Below are 19997 nucleotides of genomic sequence, written 5' to 3' on the forward strand. Positions count from 1 at the left end.
ATGAAACGGAGTGAGCGTTTGATCCCTTTCCTCCAGCAGGTGTTGTCGAGGCGATGTAATCTCCTTCGTTATTAGGGGCTCACACCGCCAATCCTAAGCTTAATCTTCCCAATATAAATCTTTCTCTGCTGCTCCTCTCTCACTGGAAGGAAATCGGTGTGGCTAATTTGCAGCCTGAGTAACCGGGTCGCCGGGTTGCTTTATTTGTTTGTGGTCGTCGCTCTCTGTTTTGTTTGGGTTTAAGGATTGTTGGAAATTGTGGAATTGCGAATGCGTCACAGCGAGGCTGGCTGTGGGGGAGAGCCGATGCAGCACGTTGAGGGTTGACAATCACCCATATGTATCCCTCTCACGGCCAGCCTGTGCACAGGGAGAGACGACAGGAATGAAAGGACGGCCTCTCGCTGGGTGACTTGTAACAGAGAGCCGGTGCGGTGAGGGAGGGGAGGGGTGCCTGCGTTCCGCGGCGCTGCGGTCTTTCCGTACGGTCATTTCTCTCCGTTATCTGTGAGAGAATGAATGAATGAATGATTCCCCTCCCCTTTTTTTTGAATGAAACATTACGGAATCCATACTTCCTGCTGTCACAGAGCTTTTTCTCATCCCTAAAAGACTTGCTTGTAATAATGTATTAATGCGGCTTCCAGAGCGTTCCTTCTTCTAAATCCAGATCACTTGTTTCTTCCTTAAATTATTTAATTCTGAAGAAAGGTTGTTACTCAGTGTAAGACTCGGCCTGTGTGCCCATGGTATGAGTTATTATATCTGCCACCACAGAGGATAGTCATGTACAACCGTCTGATCATTTAGATTGATTTGTCAGACTGTCCCGCTCTTTGGCTTTAGGCAATCTGGAAACCCCAAGAGCTACTTGTGTGCGTCTTTTATTTGGGGGTTATTTGAACCATTCTCATGACAGAAGCCGAACAATGTAGCGAAAGTGTGGCTGAATGCACGAGCGCCGGCCGGCCTGGCGAATTGGAGCGTTGTTTTCCCAGAAGCATGATGTCATCGAGCTGTTGTGAGGAAGCAGGACAGTGGAACCGGCACCGCTGAGCGCACGGTGCCGGGTTAAACGAGAGCACTTGCAAACGTTTTTTATTTTTTAATGAAGGCAAAGCTTGCACAGGTCTGGGAAAGACCATGGCAAGGGGCGGAGAGGTGGTTGATAACCACTCCAGGTGGCATCGTGTGTTTATCAAAGAAAAAGATCTGATAACAAGGAAACAGCAAAGTTGTACCATCAGTGACAGCGCATCTTCACCAGGGAAAGAGTCAGACGTCTTCCCATTCATTGGGATTGCTCTCATTGTTGTTGTGGCTGCTCTGCTGGCACGACGTGTGGCGTTTGTGGTAGAAGTGTGCCAATTAGCCTAGAAAACTGATTGGATAGTTTATCATAGTCTTGAGGGGTGGACTCTGTTGTTATTATAAGACCAGTGGCTGAACAGATTGAATAATGTCATGGCCAGGGAAGAGCTTTGAAGTGTGACAGAATCATTTGTAGTTTTTCACCTTTTTGTCACCAATTTAATTTGGTCCACTAGGCATCCCCCCGCATGCAAAACAACCCGAATCGCAAGATCATGTACATATCAGTATCACTTTCCATGGACAGGGTGTGTTGGATAGATAGATGCATCCACAACTGGGATATTCTTGTACCATCCTGATGATTTGTACCCCTTGTGATGTAATTTCCTCTCACCGTATCAGATCACCGCATCGAAGTTGACATTGAAAAGAGTTTTCGACAGGCCGTTCAACCTCGTTTGTAACATCAGCTTTAATGTATCGCAAAAAAGTAACCCACAGCTATTTTTAATCCCCTTAAGGAGCACTTGTCTGTATTAAGTAAACTTACTTAGCAAGGATTATCAAGCCCTACCCAACGGTGAAGAAAAGTCTTGCGGTAAAGTGAGGATGGATAAGTAGTGATCAAGTAGTGATTTTGGTCTATTTTAAAGTTGTTCACTTACCTACTCTTGAATAAATAGTCCTCTACAAACGCAAGTAAGCAGAAATGATATAATAACCAACAACGCTCATTGAAATGTTTTGGTTTGCCGTGTCAGTGTGCCGACCTCCTAAACTTCACCCTACACCCGGCATTAGTTAATCTGTTTCCCTAGAGACACGGCTGCCCTTTCCAGAGGTCTCCTCCATCCCGGAAAATAACAAAACAACCCCCTCGTGTGAAACAAAAGCACAACCTGCCTCTCCCGCTTTTGTGAAGCATGGCCAACAAAGCATTATGCAATAGTCGGTGACAAGGTGGGCAGCGTTGCATAATCGCAGCTGTGATGGTGCTCTGAAGACGAGTCTCGCCGCTGTGTTATGCGTCTGCTGCGGTGCTCGCTTTTCCACCCAAACCTGTACGTTTTTACTTGTATACTGTACAGAAAAGTACAGACCAAGATTGTTACATCACAATCTCTCTGTCTTACACTGTTTTAGCCCTGTTACACAGATGTGTGTGTGTTTGTGCTACTAAACAAGTGCATTTTGGGGGATTGCTTCCTTGAAAATGTTGCCTCAGTAGCCTTCCTCAGTTTGAAATAGTTATGTGTTAGTCATCGCCCGTGGAGATGCCTTCATGTTCACAAAACAGGTGTTACAATGATGTTTAATTTGTTCAATATATATGTGTTTTTTTAATTGTAATTATTTGTATTTTACTTGAAAGTCTGCTTGTGTGAGAATGTGTGGTTTCAGGTTAACACAGAGACCTTGACATATAGTGGGGAGTATTTATTTAGGTAAATCTGAGCTTATGATTAGATTTCTAATAAGGATTTGTTATTTACATTTATCAGAATGCATGCCTGGCATTTGTGAAAGGAGAGGGAGAGACATTTTATCAGATAATATAAGGGTTCTTAAAGTAATAGCACTTGTTATATTTCTGATATTCCTGTTCTCTATGTGTAGTTTCAGGGTGGACCAATGTGGGGTTCACAGCAGTAATTAAACCTACTCCAAAAGTGGCAAAAACTAGATTGCATGTCCAATAGAGGCTGCGTTACGAATCAGGAGCGCTGCAGTGTAGACAGGTGAAATTTATACTGAACCACGAGCATCACAGCACCCCACATCAGGAAGCCAGAAGCAATGTACCGCCGCGGTAACTCAAGGTGTATCTGACATGAAAATGAATGCATCCAGCTTGTTAATGGAATATTAAAACGCTCTAATCATCATCATCGGCAGTTGTGCAACAGCGACACAATACAGCTCAGCTTTTAGCAACATCCTGCCCACGACTGAAAGCACGCGGAGTCCAATGAGAATTTTTCCTTTTGCGAGCAGAAAGGTTTTGGAGCGTTTTAGTCACTTGCGTTTGGAAAGGTACATGATCTTCTGATGTCTGATTGTAATAATGGTGTGGAATGAACAGAGTGCCCTGTTAGCACCGAATCCCAGTGTGTTTCCATTGTATTGTATCTAAGATGTTATTTTGCCAGGTGCCTAGCATGATTTTAACTGCTTTATTACATTGTCCTTTTTTTGTGAATCATAATATTCTAGCTAAACTCTACAGTCTGGGGGGGATTAGTGACACTTTATTTAAACGTTAGGCAAAGGAGCATCGTCTGTTCAGTAGCTACACGTCCAAAGGTGGTCATTTTGACAACCAATCAGGATGCTGTGCAGTAACCTTTATTTGGGGGTCAGGTGTAATTGCAGAGTGATATAATTGCTCCCCGGTGTGCGATGTGATTGGTTCAGCATGATGTAATGGCTTATATAATGCCGTCTAAAGTAACAGGGCCTGTCAGGTTGAGCTTGTGAAACTGCTACCAAGATCACTTATCACCTCGGTTAACCAAAGCCAGTGTAAATAAGAGCAGTTGGGTTACAGAATCGGGAGCGTGGCGCTGGCTTACGAGGCCCCTTGCTGGCACTTGCAATCTCACGAATCCAAGGACGTCCGCTGTTCGATGTCAACCTTGGGAGCCGGCAAAATGGGTTTTTAATCTCGTTCGTACCTCCCTGTTCCTGTCTCTCCTCTCTCTCCCCTTTTTGTTCCACCTCGTGTTTGTTTTTCCAGCCCGGCTCTCGCTCCGACTGCGTGCCTCGCTTGAATAATTAAAGCCCTTTGCGAAATGCCCCGCAGTCGTGGCGAGTGGGGTGGACTGACGCAGTAGGACAGACAGTGACCGACCGGGGTGAGGTGAGGACAGACAGGCAGGGGTACCCGGGAGAGCAGCGAGGGGAGGCCTAGGGGAGACTGCAGGGAGACGGAGAGGACCTCTCGCCCGCAGCGTGCCAGCTGTTCACTCTTTCAGTCCCCGCTTTGTTTTGTGTTCTTCCCAGAGTGACGGCAACGCATTAAAAACACACACAAAAACATGTTGAACTTAATTACATGGAAAGGGTTTGACAGAGAGAGAAGGGAACAGAAATCTAGGTATCAATGGAACGTGTCTTACTGTGTGTGTATTTATGTTGCAAAATATAGCATAATTGATTGCACAGATGGCATTGCAGTGTATTGTGTAGTTCAGAACAGTAATTACGTACATATGTAAGGTTTTCTCATTAGATAGATGTCAAGTAAAGGTAAAAATATGGCCCATACATGATTTCCTTTTCCCTTGCTGTTGGTTAAATATGCCCCGAGCTTTTAACCGTTCAATAACCCCACCTTTTTTCACTCCCTCCTTTTTTCAGTACATCCTTTTTAAATGTAATTAGGTGCTTCCTTATGTTACACGACACAACAGGAGTCGCAAAACACAAACAGCACATTATCATTCTCATGAGCCAGTCGTCAGCTGTGAGAGGTTTGGAAATGAAGGTTGCCTTTATTTATGTATTAGCAGACGCCCTTATCCAGGGCAACTTAAAAATATAAGCGCAATACAAAGTGCAAAAATACAGTTCAGTACAAGGCATAAAACATTACAAATTCAAATTTACATAATACAGTGCAATTGAAAGCATAATACGTTTTACAAATTCCAATTTACACAAGTGAATACAGTATGAGGTCTTACATCCTGGATTGTAAAAGCCGAGTGCAGACAAGATGTTAGGTCACAGTCAAGGGCCAAGGGAGAGGGAGCACAGGGGAAATCAAAACAACAATATGAGTACTAGTAATGCAAGGCAAGGAGTATTATAAAACATTGTAAAGTGCTGTCTTACAGGAGAGTAAATTACTACATTACAAGTACTGTCTGAAAAGATGTGTCTTGAGTAAGCGCCGGAATGAGGTCAAGGACTCTGCTGTTTTGTCTTCGGTGGGCAGGTCGTTCCACCTCTTAGGGTCCGGGGATCAGAAAGAGTGGCTCTGGAGGAAGGAGAGTGGAGAGGAGGCAGAGTTAGCCTTCTGGCACTGGAGGAGCGCAGTGGTCTGGAGGGGATGTATGGAGAGATGAGGGTCTGAAGGTAGCTTGGTGCAGTGTGGTCGAGACAGCGGTAGGTGAGGGTCATTGTCTTGAACTGAATGTGTGCCGGTATCGGGAGCAGTGGAGTAGCGTGTGCGAATCGAGGCAGAGAGAATACCAGACGAGCCGCAGAGTTCTGGATGAGCTGGAGAGGCGGGTAGTAGATGCAGGCAGGCCGGCCAGGAGGGAGTTGCAGTAGTCCAGGCGGGAGACGACCAGGGACTGGACGAGCAGCTGAGTCGAGTAGTTGGTGAGGAAGGGACGAATTCTGCGTATGTCTTGTCTGTTTGAGGCTTCTCTGTAAGTCTCTTGGCATCACAGTCGCGCGTTTCCACGTCTGTATCCGTGCTGTCATTTCTCGCGCTGGTGTCGAGGACGGCTTGCTCTGCTGTGAAGGGAGGTCCGCAAATTGACGAGATGTTGAATTTGTGGTGAGTCAGAGGGCTGGGACAGCTGAAACGGACAGGGCCAGAGTCTGATGCTAAACTAAACCGGGTCTGAAATTTGAAACTAGGAATGATTTTTCTCAAAAAGACAAACTGGTTCCTGTTTCGCTGCAGAAATGGGCCGATGATGCTGTTAAATGCCTGAAATGGACCAAATTGCCTAATGAAGTCCGTGAGCTTTCTCATAATATAATGACAATAGTGGGGTTATGTTAATAGTCTGATATCATACTTTGGAGATCATTGTCATTGAAACCTTGCTTTTCTGCAGATTTCTACCGGCACACATTTTATAAAGGAGCTCAAGAACTGTTTCTATTATCCCAGCATGTTGCTTTTCATCGAATGCTCAGAAAACAAAAGGAACAGATTTCATATGATGAGGAAATGTCTGTATGTCCGTTGTCCCCCTGGCTGGCGGTGTGTGTTCGTGGTGGGCAGGATGGTGGTGTCAGTGCAAGTATCTGGTCTTGTGGCCTCTAGTCCTGCTTTAGGCATTTTAGGGCACTGTTTCCGAAGGCCAAGATGAGGAGACTCAGAGGAAAACAGAGCCAGTTTGGGAAAGAACAGTAAACAGGGCAGCCAGAGTTTAGTCGCTGGCCTTTCTCTAAATGCCAGGGCCGCTCCGGAAGCTGCTGCTTTTATGTACTTAAAACGCTGTTCCCAGTCAGCCAATAAATACAGACCCGGGGCTGTTTCTGTGTATGGGAAAGAGTTTTTTTGTCTTCGGCTTTGAAAAGGAGTTAATACAGGAGTGTGCTGTCAGGGATGATGGATTTTGTGACAGTGTTTCCCCAGAACTCCCCATACTGCTTATTAGAAAGACAAAAAAGAGATAGAAAGATTGAAAGGTATAATAATAATTACAAGCTTATGCTGTTTCAAAACATTATTTACTAAGTGTTTGAGGCTTACATTATTGTATATGTTCAACACTAATGAAATGTAAAGGAATATAATGACCACAGACTTTCAGTTTGATTAAACTAGTTTAGACACATCTCTCTAAACATGAAAAAAAGCATTCTGTATGTTTTGTTTTGTTCTTTCTTCACCTTTGACATCGATTTTAAAAATATGCTTTTGTTGGACCTATCAGAGGACCATCTATATATAAAATACCATCAAACACAGAATAAATCATCTAAGGGAAGCTGTCAAAATGTTTATTTTCTAGCTTGAAATTGTCTTGTAATGAAAGTTTCTCTGGAGAATAAGAATGGCATATGTTGAATGACATAATAACATATGTCTTCTTTTCTTTTTATATTCCTAGTAAATCTGTATAGCTTTCCATCCACACGTACCTGTTCTGCTCTCTTGTTGTTTTTAATTTTAAAAGGCTGTAACTGTGAATTCCAAGTGAGTGTGTGCTCTAACACGATAATCAGCTTACAAGAAGTCCACAAAACAGTATTTAAATAGCTTTGTTCAAGCTTTTGTGACTAGCAGATGCTGGATTTATTGACCCTGCTTAAAAGAGAAACACAGTGCAGATATTTACCTATATATACACTACCGGTCAAAGGTTTTAGAACACCTACATTTTTCTAGTTTTTATTGAAATTTACAGTTTAATGTCTCAATGTACTCTGAAATTAAAGCATAGACAATTGAAGATAAAAATAAATCATGTAATCGTTTTGTTTAACAATATTTACCCCCTTAAGCTGACTAACCCCTCTGGTGCTTCTCTTCACTGTTGATGATCTGTGACCGTCTGAATGAGACCCCCCCGGAGCGTTTACCCCCTGGGCTCTGAATGACGGCGGTCGACACTGAAACTGTAAATCGTATTTGTTTGAGAATTAAACGCGCTGGTAGCCAAGAGAATAAGCTTTCAAACGATGTGCGCATTGTAGGAACACAGTGTCACTTCTATGCACAGGAGCTGCGTGTAACACAAATAATGCCAAATAATGCTTAAGAGTGTGTAGTAACACAGTATATAACTCTGAAATGTACATTATTTTTCAGTTTTTGGTAACCTAAACTTTATTTTAACCTCTGGCAGTTTACCGCTTACCTTTGTACCATTTCAGGTTTTTCACTGGACTGAACTGCTTACATTTCAATAAAAACTGAAAAGATGGGGGTGTTCTAAAACTTTTGACCGGTAGTGTACATAACAATATTGTTATATATACCGAACTATATCTTTTTCTATGTAGTCTTGCTTGCAACCCCCAAACAGCAATGCATGTGTAAGCAAAATAGAAGATGCATACTTAATGGTAACATTGAATTAAAACTGTGTGTGTGTGTGTGTGTGTGTGTGTGTGTGTGTGTGTGTTTACTGACACTGTGTTAATCCCCTCTTTCTCCCCCGTTGTCTCCAGCACTGCCAGTAATTCGAACAGGAGCACGCCTGCTTGTTCGCCCATCCTTCGCAAACGCTCGCGTTCGCCCACCCCCCAGAACTTGGAGGGCGAGAACATGGTGGAGAAGGGCTCGGACCACTCTTCGGACAAATCCCCCTCCACCCCCGAACAGGGCGTCCAGCGCAGCTACTCCGTGCAGTCGGCCCGCAGCGCCAAGAACTCCAAGGTGAGCCCAGGCCGAGTGTCTCCCTCCCTCAATACGTGTTCAGTGCACACATACATACATTACACATAGACATGCACACGCAGATGTTTGAATAGCTCTCTAACCAGCCCTGAACGCAGACAGATTGACCGAGGGACGAGTAAAGGCCTTACCCATCCATCCAACACTCCACCAGAACCATGACATGAATGTAAATAACATCAAGGAGTTCGGATACAGAGCAGGAAGGCGGAGAGACGGCTGTTGTATGATCGGTTATCCCTCCAGGCGAGCGTCATGCTTCATGTCAGGAGCTGTTCAGACTGCCAGTTTTTCATAGGCTATAGCTAGAGATGTAGCAACTATTACAATATCTCAGAAGGAAAATATTGGGTTTCTATCTATTTATTACGACACAGATGGTTAAAAAGGATCGCTGACTGGATCTCATCTTTCCAATCAAATTAGTTTTATAGATGTTTACATTAAAACGTCCATCCAGGTAGTAAAGTTTGCCTTTATTGGAAATACATGTATACTGTATTTTTTCTGTTATTTAAATGAGAACAAATAAATAGTCAGAACACACTTGAAAATAACAAAAATAACAAAAAGGTTAAATTCAGATACATTTTCTTTCCTTTTGATGATTAAACCTCTACACACCTGTACACATTACTGGTCTTAATTTTCCGTTTGGCCAAAGTGTGAGTAAATGGCCCCCTCCTCATTAATTAATTAATTGGAATTTGCATTTAGTTTAAGATGTTGCCAATAAGTTATATAATAATAAAGATCACAGTATGAGCTTGGATAATGTGTGCATTACTATATTACAAATCAATAATTTATTTGTATTTCTTCTTGTACATTTGCACTTAATCCAATACAAGTCAACACTACTTATCCGTTATATTTCGAGTCATTGTATATTAAAAAAATATAGATCTACTTTTAGAGCTACTACAAGATGCTGTCTTAGTGGCTATTATTTTGTTCTCTTTAGCCTTAATAGTGGAAACACAAAAACTGAAGGTCAAGGGAGACTATATTTAAGGGCAATTAGAATATGAGTCAGAGTTGTATGTCCCAAGTTTCTCAAGGTGTCCTTCTTTGTATAAAAGCCCTTTGAGGACTTGTTTGCTGCATTCGGTTTGGAAACAGTTGTTGTACTGGAATGGCATTGAATCTGTGCCATGAAATTTAATTAAATAGAGGAGATTTGTATTCTTATTGTTATTTTCATAACTGCGCTGATTGGCCAGAGAGCATAGCGTGTTCTGAAGGAGGCGTTCTCGGAAGCGAGCACGTAAAGTTCAGCACGAGTCCCTCCGTGTGCTAAAGATAAGGATATCTCCTCGTAGATAGCCACCGCTCTGTGGGATGCTGGCTGACGTGGCCGTCTCTCAGTGTGTGCTGTGCGCCATGCGTGCTCGGGGGCTCGAAGCCAGCAGCTTGTGTTTACAGTGGAGACGGCTTGAAACCTGGCACCCGGCATCCCAGGAAAAACAAACCTGCCTGTTCCAGAGAGTAGACAACGTGTTCTGCCATTGAATTAATGTTGAACTTTGAGTTTGACACACTTGGTTCACTGAAACATAAATGCATCGTTAAGTCTCATCATATTCTCATCCGTTACTTCCACGCAGCGTCAAATGGAAAAGCAGCTGTTCACGGGCTCCCTGTCCGTTTGTACGATGGTTCAGATGTTCTTGTGAATGGTTGTGAACAAAGGCCCATATTGATTAAACATGGAAGTTAAATTCACTACAAAAGCCCGTGATACACAATTAAAACGAAATAAATGGAACTAAGTCAACAGGAAAAGCATGTCAATTTAATCTCTGACAGTTTTGTGACACCTCCCCTCTCCTATTGTGTTGAGTAAGCACGACCAGTAGACAGTCAAAGTTTTAGGAATGTGGCCTTCATTCAAGCCACATAATACTCACACTCGTTGTGGTAAATTGAGCCTCGCTTCCAGGGACTTCCTGTTAATATAAGCAGAGCGTATCTCTTTAGGCTTGTTAGGAATCAGTCATTTAAACGAGTACAGATTCTTGATGATGACCAATAAGACTGGCTTCCACTCTAGCTTTGGCCACTGGTGGCAATTAAGTCAAAGCTGTTGGTTCTACTGGGTTCAGCTGGGTAGTACGAGTTCTGTGAGGTTTCTTATACTCATCCACAGCTAAAGCATCAAGCCACATGTATAACAAGTAATTTAAACCCATAATAAATTGTCGGTTGTTCTTGCAGTGTTGAAGGCAATAAAATAACAAGAGTGCACTTCAAAACTCGCGTCCGATGCAGATATGATTGACCCAAATGCTATTCATTGTTATGAATCTTTTGCAAGGCTTTTATCCAACAATATTTCAATGCATCCGTGGCCAATCACCCTTTGTTCTGTTTGCATTTGATAATTAAAAACCAAATCACACATGAATTGAACCCAGAAACACAACCACCCGCCAGATAAGTCCCCCCCGTCAATGGCTCCGTCAGGATGTTGTCAGGGCCCTGTTGTGTTGTTGGCATTGCTGTTCTTTCTTTCTCCCTTTCTTCTCATGTTTATTGCTTTGCTTGTTTTCATTTTGCATTGTCATATGAACTGTATGTGATTTTTTAATCTGACTGTTTGGCTTTTGTTTCTTTAGCTGTTCTTCTTGCCTCTTTATTTTTTTTCCTGATTTCTTTGTTCTCTTCTATGCATGCTAGTCTCACAAGCGACTTTCCAAAGTAAGCATTTCTCTTTTCTGTTATGAACGTCCCCGTGTTTGTCCTGTGCCCTGTGGCGTGTCTGTGCCGTGTCCTCCCGACCGTGTTGTCCCTCTTTGCTGTGCCCCCTCTGTGTGTGCGCCTCCCCTTCTCCCCATTCAAAATCAAACGGCTGACCTCAGCCCCCCAAACGACGTGTTTGATTTTGAATGTCAGCTTTTGTTTCTAGGTGGATTGTGCTTTGTTTTTTTGTTGTGCTTTCTCTCCAACCTGCCTCAATAAAAGCAACATTTTAGATGTATTGTTTGAAACTGAAATCTGCGCCCTACTTTTATTAATCTGTTGTTTACATATTAATTATTAAACCGTTAAAAGCTCATCCATTGCATTTAAACCCTTTTTTGTGGTTGTGCTCCAAGACACAAATCCCCAGGTGTTTCATTGTTTGGCATAAAAAATATATATTTATAGAAGTCTAAATACTTAGTGAACCCTGATTTGAATGTAAACATACAATGCCACCCCATGTAATTTATTGTGTACTCAAAACAGGATTGGGATGTGTAATAGTTCATCCTTTAGGAACTCGCACAAATATTATAACAGTCGTAAAATGTGACTTGAATACCTTTCCCATGGAAATGAGTACAAAACAACATGGCTACACCCTTTTTAAAGAGTATAAATGTGTATGAAGCTTCTGAACCCAACTCCAGCATGTTTGTCAAACTGAAAGACATCGCCTGCAGTCTCTTTGTTGATTGTTTAGTTTCCTGCACATTTTAAGTCTACGTCTGTGAAGGTGAACATATGATAGTCCACTGGCTGAGCTGGGAGGAAATTAGTCAATAAGTGTGAAGAATATCTGTGTAGAGCAGCTCACGTCTTAACTCATGCAGGCGCCATCACTCAACTGTGTTCCTACAGACGCCCTCATGTGTATCAACCCATTGACAGACGTACTATACATGTGTTAACATGGGTAACGCCATACTGTAGAGATTACACACATGGTCTGGGGGGGTGTATTAGGTCTTTCCCACAACGTGCGCTCTCTCACTCCACACGAACGCAACACAAATACACCAGGAGGGCTTGGCGGCAGGAAGGGAACTTTCTTTTCAAGCTCTGAAAGAGAGTACAATGGCTCAGCTCTGTTCGGTCCCCTCGTTTGTTCCCCTAATTAGTGCTGGCTCTCGGTGCCTCTGGCCTGCAAAGATCAAGACTTGGAGTTGGGGCAGGAGTTAATGGAGCACGAGGGGCAGGGAAGAGACAGCAGGGCATTCTGCGTACAATAGACACCGAAACAGGAGGTAGAACATGGCCCTCCAATGGGTTGTTGATTCTGTTTTATAGTTGAAGACATCCCAAGAACATATCAGAGCATTTTTATTATTATTATTATTATTATTATCGGCTTTATGGATAGAATACACATTTGTTCAATGCCCACATGGCTTGTTTTTCCACTGCTCTGTTTCCCGCCTGCCATGATTCACCGCAAGGCGCCCCGCTGCTGTGTGCCGATGAAAGCTCGGAAACTTTCAAGTGAGGAAAGCAATCTGTTTGATGGCTATTCTCAGCCAGGCTATTTCAATCTCCTGTTGAGATCACTAAGAAAACTCCCCGTACATCAAACACGCTTCTCACCATTCAGAGCGCTTCCAAACGCAGGGACAGCTGCCATCTTTTTATAACGGAGCGAAAAGTGCAGAAAAATGCCTTTTTGAGCCTGTTTACTCCTACCTTCCCTTCCCTTTTGTCTTATGGTTGCGTGGTCACTGCAGCTGCCTGGGAAATCAGCCCGACTGAGACTAAATGGAGATTAAATAGATTTTTTATTAATAAATTGACTTAATTTATTTTCTTTATTTTCTTCCAGTATGACAGGCTAAACCTGATTAAAGTAAGCATTTTTTTTATACCCCGTAACATTCCCCTTCCCACATTGTCCTGTAGACCCCCCCACCCTCAGTAGAGCCACTCTAGCTGTACTGTAGAGAAGTGGCATCCAACCCTGGTCCTGGAGATCTCCAATCTTATAGGTCACCTTCAGTCACCAGTTTCTAAATACTGGGAACACATGGGAGTCATTAATCAATTAACTAACTCAAACGAGGGAATTCTTGACTTGAGAGGCTGAAGGTATTCAGAGGATTGCTCCAGTGGTTTCCAAATGACTGCATTGACCAAACCACCTGCCTCATTGCTTTGAATTGAATACTTTCAGGTGTTTAAATATTGGGGTCCTCCAGGACTCAACTGTACAGATCCCCCGGTTCCTTCCGCTGTCCCTCTGGGTCTTGGCAGAACGTTGGATGGGTGGCAAGGTTCTGGAAATCACAGGGTCAGACATTACATTGCGTTGCTATGTTGACTTCATGAAAAGCCTGCAAGCTTCCTCCTCTTTGAGCCACCCTCCCGAGCTGCGGAAAGCTGGTTGAATGTGTGCAGGCCTGCGTCTGACTTCACCCACAGACACTAAACCACTGCCTTCTGCCGAACTGCACTGGGATGGATTCATATATTAGACACATAGTAATGGCCAGGATTCTGGGCTTGTGGGCTTGTATATCTAGCACGCTACTCTAGCTATTGTCAGAAACATAAGATAGACATTTAAGACACACCCAAGATGTATGCAAAGTCTAGAGCAGTGGTTCTCAACCCTGGCCCTGGAGGAGCCCCATCTCTGCTGGTTTTTGAACCAACCAAGCTCTCAATTACTTAATTGAACATTAATTGAACTAACAATCTGCTTAGATTTGATGTTTTAAATTGTGTAATTAAAGAGTTGGTTCTTTAATAAGTTCGTTATACAATTCTATACTTCATTTAAACCTCCTACTGTTTAAAATAATTAAAAGGATCTGATTTAGGAAATGATTAGTTAAATTAAGGGTTCAATTAAGTAATTGAGAGCTTGATTAGGACCAAAACCAGCAGGTTAGGGGCTCCTCCAGGGCCAGGGTTGAGAACCACTGCTCTAGACTTTAAATCTCACCATGTGAAAGCCCAAACATGAACCGCTACAAACATGCCACTTACACACCAATGAGTGGTGATGTGTCACAGAACCTCAGTATTTTAATTCCTCTATTGCCGTCATTATTTTGATTAGCATTCAGTGCTTTTGCGGTGTAGATTTCTGGAGCTGCATCTGTAAAGTTCTGCAGATCTTCACATGTTTGTCTGTTATGACATTGTTTTTGTTTTAAACCCAGTGAGAATCTGCCCTTAAAAGATATTAACCCAGACTTGAGTATTCGGTACACTTACACAGTTAAGCAGCAGTAGTTCAGGGGTTCATTTTTTCTTCTCATGTTATTCATTTGAAATCCTCTGTATTAAGCACAGCCTTTAGCTGGGGTGTATTGCTCTGTGTGTAGCTATGAAAATGCACTTAATTTACTTATTTTTTGTTACTTAAAATTGAACAATCTTGTGTGCAATAATGTGAAATTACCCCTGCTTTGAAGTGGTAATATCTTAACTCTTCAGGTCTTTAAAGTGTGAAAACACTGAAGAGTAAAACACCCTCCAATCCTCTCAGACAGTGTGGCCTGCAGTTTAGAAGGAGACTGTTTATTAACGTTGTAAACATCAGGAGTATTCAGTCTGGATTATTATTCTCAACGTGGATGTTTTTTGTAGCTTTCCCTGTGTTGCTCCTTGATCACTTAGGAAAAGCAGAGCACTTACCCTTGAGATTGTTGTGTTGTAAGCCTTTTCCTTGTCCTTGTAAATGTTGTATTCTCACAGTTGAGTGTAGTAAATCACAGTGGGGTGTGTTCATCCTTGAACCCTTGCAATCCAGATTGAGAGTAACACAAATCAGTCAAACACAGAGGTTATTTACTGTGGTACAATGTCATGCGGGTGAGTTTAGATTGGATAACACAAATTCTGCATTAGCCGTTCTGCTGTGCCCAAACCAATTTCACAATCTCTTCCTTTCTGAAGCAGTAATACCACATGCAGAAAAGTGCTGTTAATAAGCGCCCTCTGCTGGGAATTCTGGTGAAATTCATTCACCAAATTCTCACTGAACTTTATTTGAAGAGCTGCAATTAAACCCGTTTCTCCGCCATGACACCTGTTCATACAATGTTCAACGAGTGTGACAGCTTTTCATTTAACACAGACCCAGGTTTGGCGGGAAAAACAAGTATTGTGCTAATCATCAGTCAAGAAATCATTTGAAAAAGTTCCAGATATTTACTGTTTGGCAAAAACACTTTGACTTGATAGGTTTTCACCGTCAAAAGCCCACCGGGTGTGTTTTTGTGCAGAATTGATTTTATTAGACTGAACATGGTGATCTCCAGTTTCCACCGCAATTTTGTCAACACGGCAGATAATCTCTAGAAGTTAGCCCGGTTCTTGGCATTAATCTCGATGTCTGGCTCTTAGCCTAGTTTAAACTACAAGCGTCTCATAAGCACTATCTCTTTCGCGTTTAATTATAGCACCATAGGATGTCAAATTAATCCACACTACAGCTGCGTGGGTTTAGCGTGTAGCATGTTTGTAGAAGCTCCAGAGTCTTGTGTGAGGGTCTGTGGTCAGACATGAAACATAGCCAAGATGTGCCATAGGAGCCTTCATACCCAGGCTTGTGTTTTTGTGATGTCAGTTTTTACATTCATTGCCACATTCTGTGTGTAGAGATTGGACAGACAGACACTGCCCGATATACAGTGCCTTGCGAAAGTATTCGCCCCCTTGGCATTTTTTCTATTTTGTTGCATTACAACCTGAAATTTAAATGGATTTCTTTTGGGATTTCATGTAATGGACATACACAAAATAGTCCAAATTGGTGAATTGAAATTAAAAAAATAATTTGTTTAAATAAAAAAAAAAATTGAAAAGTGGTACGTGCATATGTATTCACCCCCTAAATAAGATCTGGTGCAACCAATTACCTTCAGAAGTCACATCATTAGTTAAATAAAGTCCACCTGTCTGCAATCTAAGTGTCACATGATCTGTCACATGATCTCAGTATATATATATATATATATATATGTATATATATATATATATATATATATATATGTATGTATATATATACAGTGAGGTAAAAAAGTATTTGATCCCCTGCTGATTTTTTACGTTTACTCACTGACAAATAAATGATCAGTCTATAATTTTAATGGTAGGTGTATTTTAACAGTGAGAGACAGAATAACAACAAAAAAATCCAGAAAAACTAATTTCAAAAAAGTTATACATTGATTTGCATGTTAATGAGGGAAATAAGTATTTGACCCCTTCGACTTAGTACTTGGTGGCAAAACCCTTGTTGGCAATCACAGAGGTCAGACGTTTCTTGTAGTTGGCCACCAGGTTTGCACACATCTCTGGAGGGATTTTGTCCCACTCCTCTTTGCAGATCCTCTCCAAGTCATTAAGGTTTCGAGGCTGACGTTTGGCAACTCGAACCTTCAGCTCCCTCCACAGATTTTCTATGGGATTAAGGTCTGGAGACTGGCTTGGCCACTCCAGGACCTTAATGTGCTTCTTCTTGAGCCACTCCTTTGTTGCCTTGGCTGTGTGTCTTGGGTCATTGTCATGCTGGAATACCCATCCACGACCCATTTTCAATGCCCTGGCTGAGGGAAGGAGGTTCTCACCCAAGATTTGACGGTACATGGCCCTGTCCATCGTCCCTTTGATGCGGTGCAGTTGTCCTGTCCCCTTAGCAGAAAAACACCCCCAAAGCATAATGTTTCCACCTCCATGAGTTGAGTTGATGCCAAAGAGCTCGATTTTGGTCTCATCTGACCACAACACTTTCACCCAGTTCTCCTCTGAATCATTCAGATGTTCATTGGGAAACGTCAGACGGGCCTGTACATGTGCTTTCTTGAGCAGGGGGACCTTGCGGGCGCTGCAGGATTTCAGTCCTTCACGGCGTAGTGTGTTACCAATTGTTTTCTTGGTGACTATGGTCCCAGCTGCCTTGAGATCATTAACAAGATCCTCCCGTGTAGTTCTGGGTTGATTCCTCACCGTTCTCATGATCATTGAAACTCCACGAGGTGAGATCTTGCATGGAGCCCCAGACCGAGGGAGACTGACAGTTATTTTGTGTTCCTTCCATTTGCGAATAATCGCACCAGCTGTTGTCACCTTCTCACCAAGCTGCTTGGCGATGGTCTTGTAGCCCATTCCAGCCTTGTGTAGGTCTACAATCTTGTCCCTGACATCCTTGGACAGCTCTTTGGTCTTGGCCATGGTGGAGAGTTTGGAATCTGATTGATTGATTGCTTCTGTGGACAGGTGTCTTTTATACAGGTAACGAGCTGAGATTAGGAGCTCTCCCTTTAAGAGAGTGCTCCTAATCTCAGCTCGTTACCTGTATAAAAGACACCTGGGAGCCAGAAATCTTGCTGATTGATAGGGGATCAAATACTTATTTCCCTCATTAACATGCAAATCAATGTATAACTTTTTTGAAATGTGTTTTTCTGGATTTTTTTGTTGTTATTCTGTCTCTCACTGTTAAAATACACCTACCATTAAAATTATAGACTGATCATTTCTTTGTCAGTGGGCAAACGTACAAAATCAGCAGGGGATCAAATACTTTTTTCCCTCACAGTATATATATATATATATATATATATATATATATATATATATATATATATATATATATATATATATATACAGGGAAATCCTTGAAGGAAACCTGTTTCAGTCTTCCGGAGATTTGAGACTGGGACGGAGGTTCACCTTCCAGCAAGACAATGACCCTAAGCATACTGCTAAAACAACACTCGAGTGGTTTAAGGGGAAACATTTAAATGTCTTGGAACGGCCTAATCAAAGCCCAGACCTCAATCCAATTGAGAATCTGTGGTATGACTTAAAGATTGCTGTACAACAGCAGAACCCATCCAAATTGAAGGAGCTGGAGCAGTTTTGCCTTGAAGAATGGGCAAAAATGCCAGTGGCTAGATGTGCCAAGCTAATAGAGACGTACCCCAAGAGACTTGCAGCTGTAATTGCTGCAAAAGGTGGCTCTACAAAGTATTGACGTGTGGGGGGGGGGGGGGGTGAATAGTTATGCATGCTCATGTTTTCTTTTTTTTTTGTCTTATTTCTTGTTTATTTCACAATAAAAAAAGTGGTAGGCATGTTGTGTAAATCAAATTATACAAACCTCCCAAAAATCAATTTTAATTCCAGGTTGTAAGGCAACATAATAGGAAAAATGCAAAGGGGGGTGAATACTTTTGCAAGGCACTGTAAGTGTCTTCAATTGTGTTGCAAGTCGGGAGTGTCTGGTTAATCAAATGCTGATCACAAAAGTTCATATAGTCTGTGAGATGTTTGTTTCCATCTTTCTTGGTAGGACTTGTTTGATTTAGACACTTTGGGTGAAATACTTTTGCTTACATGTAGTGTTTGATGCAGATTTTAAAGTTGTTCAGTTACTGATATACATAGAAAGACCTGCACTTCTGCCTCCATGTGGCATTAAGTGATGTCAATACAGACTTCTTTACACTGGGTAAATATTCACAGCAGGAGTCTACAGACCTGGTCCAGGAGATTCCCAATCTTTTGTGTTTTTAATCTTGATTGAATAAACCCCTAACTGGTTCGCCCAAGAAATGTCTCACTAGTTGATTTAACCACGTTGTTTATTTGGACTCTCCTTTTGAGTAATGCAATTATTTTTACAGGCCAAAAAATACTAGTCAAAGTAGTTACACTGAATCTGCGAACTTACTCATCATTATTTGCAGGTTTGATGAGCTAAAATAAGCTTTACAGAATCGCAAAACGGCACAAGTATAGTTTATTGCATCAAATCATTGATTGTTAATTCATTTACAAGATATGCTTTTAATTTAGCGATCCACAAAGACTTTCTTTCGCTCTCTGTGCCTCTCCCTCGATAAGTATTTAAATACTTTATCTCATTCTTCATGGACACTGTTTTTTAACTGACCGCTGATCCAGCTGTCAACACCTGGATGGATGCAAAAAAAAAAAAAAAAAAAACAGCTAGTTTTGGTCTTCGTTCTGCTCATCTACTCTCACAATACTCTAGGAGGAAGAGATACTACGGCTTTGCGTGCAGTGTTTCTTATCCAGAGATGTGGGGGGGAGAGCTGAGCGCACACTGCTAGGAATTGAGGAGTTTGTACAGACAAAGGTCATAGTCACATGTTTATCTGCACTTTGGCTTTGTAGAATATGTATACATGTGTATCTTTTTGTTTTCTCCTTGTACCGAGAGATAGGCAAGTTGTTCTGTTGTCTGTTTTCAGAAATTGACACTTTATTACATCACTATCCGAGTCAAAACTCCGCTTTCACAGTTTAGATACAAGCGAAAGAACACTGAATACGAAACAACAAAGACATGAAACTGTAACCCCGGCCTTCAGTGCTTCAGTCACAATACACCTCCTCTCACAGAAGGGGAGGCGCATGCTGTACGACATCAATGTTTTATCTGTTTATAACTGACTTATTAATAACCTCTGTGTGATTTTCTTTTCAGAACTCAGGCAAACAACTAATGCTTCTGTAACTCACAGCTTGTCTTTCTCCCCCTCCCCCCCATCTTTCTTTTTCTTGTTTGTTTGTTTCACCGTTCACAGAAAAGCCAGAGCTGGTACAACGTAAGTCACTCTCTTTTTATTTTGTTCTTGTTTATCTCTGTTGAAATGAGTGAGACATTCTTCTGTCGTGGGAGTGGGTCGGGGTTAATATTACAGCCAAACAAATGCAGCTTTGCTTTTTTTAGTCTGCCAGGAGTGTGTTTGTCTTTTCATTACGGTGTGTTTCTAACAAACCAACCAGGGAAAATGCCTCTTCCATTCTCTGTGCTGTCTGTTAGTCAGGATCTTTCTCTGTGTGTTGAAGAGGTATGGTTTTCTAGGGG

General features: G+C 42.0%; 1 protein-coding gene across 2 annotated transcripts in view; it reads left to right on the top strand.

Moving 5' to 3' along the window:
* The window catches only part of LOC136753600 (protein Aster-B), a 125031-nt gene that overhangs the window by 76801 nt on the left and 28233 nt on the right, over positions 1–19997 (top strand). For both annotated transcript variants that reach the window (XM_066709871.1, XM_066709880.1), the window contains 2 exons: positions 8179–8386; positions 19714–19734. In XM_066709871.1, the coding sequence (XP_066565968.1) occupies positions 8276–8386; positions 19714–19734 (132 nt within the window). In that variant the 5' untranslated portion in view covers positions 8179–8275. The remainder of the gene's footprint in view (positions 1–8178; positions 8387–19713; positions 19735–19997) is intronic.

The sequence above is a fragment of the Amia ocellicauda genome, chromosome 1, assembly GCF_036373705.1.
Source record: "Amia ocellicauda isolate fAmiCal2 chromosome 1, fAmiCal2.hap1, whole genome shotgun sequence".
Taxonomy (NCBI): domain Eukaryota; kingdom Metazoa; phylum Chordata; class Actinopteri; order Amiiformes; family Amiidae; genus Amia; species Amia ocellicauda.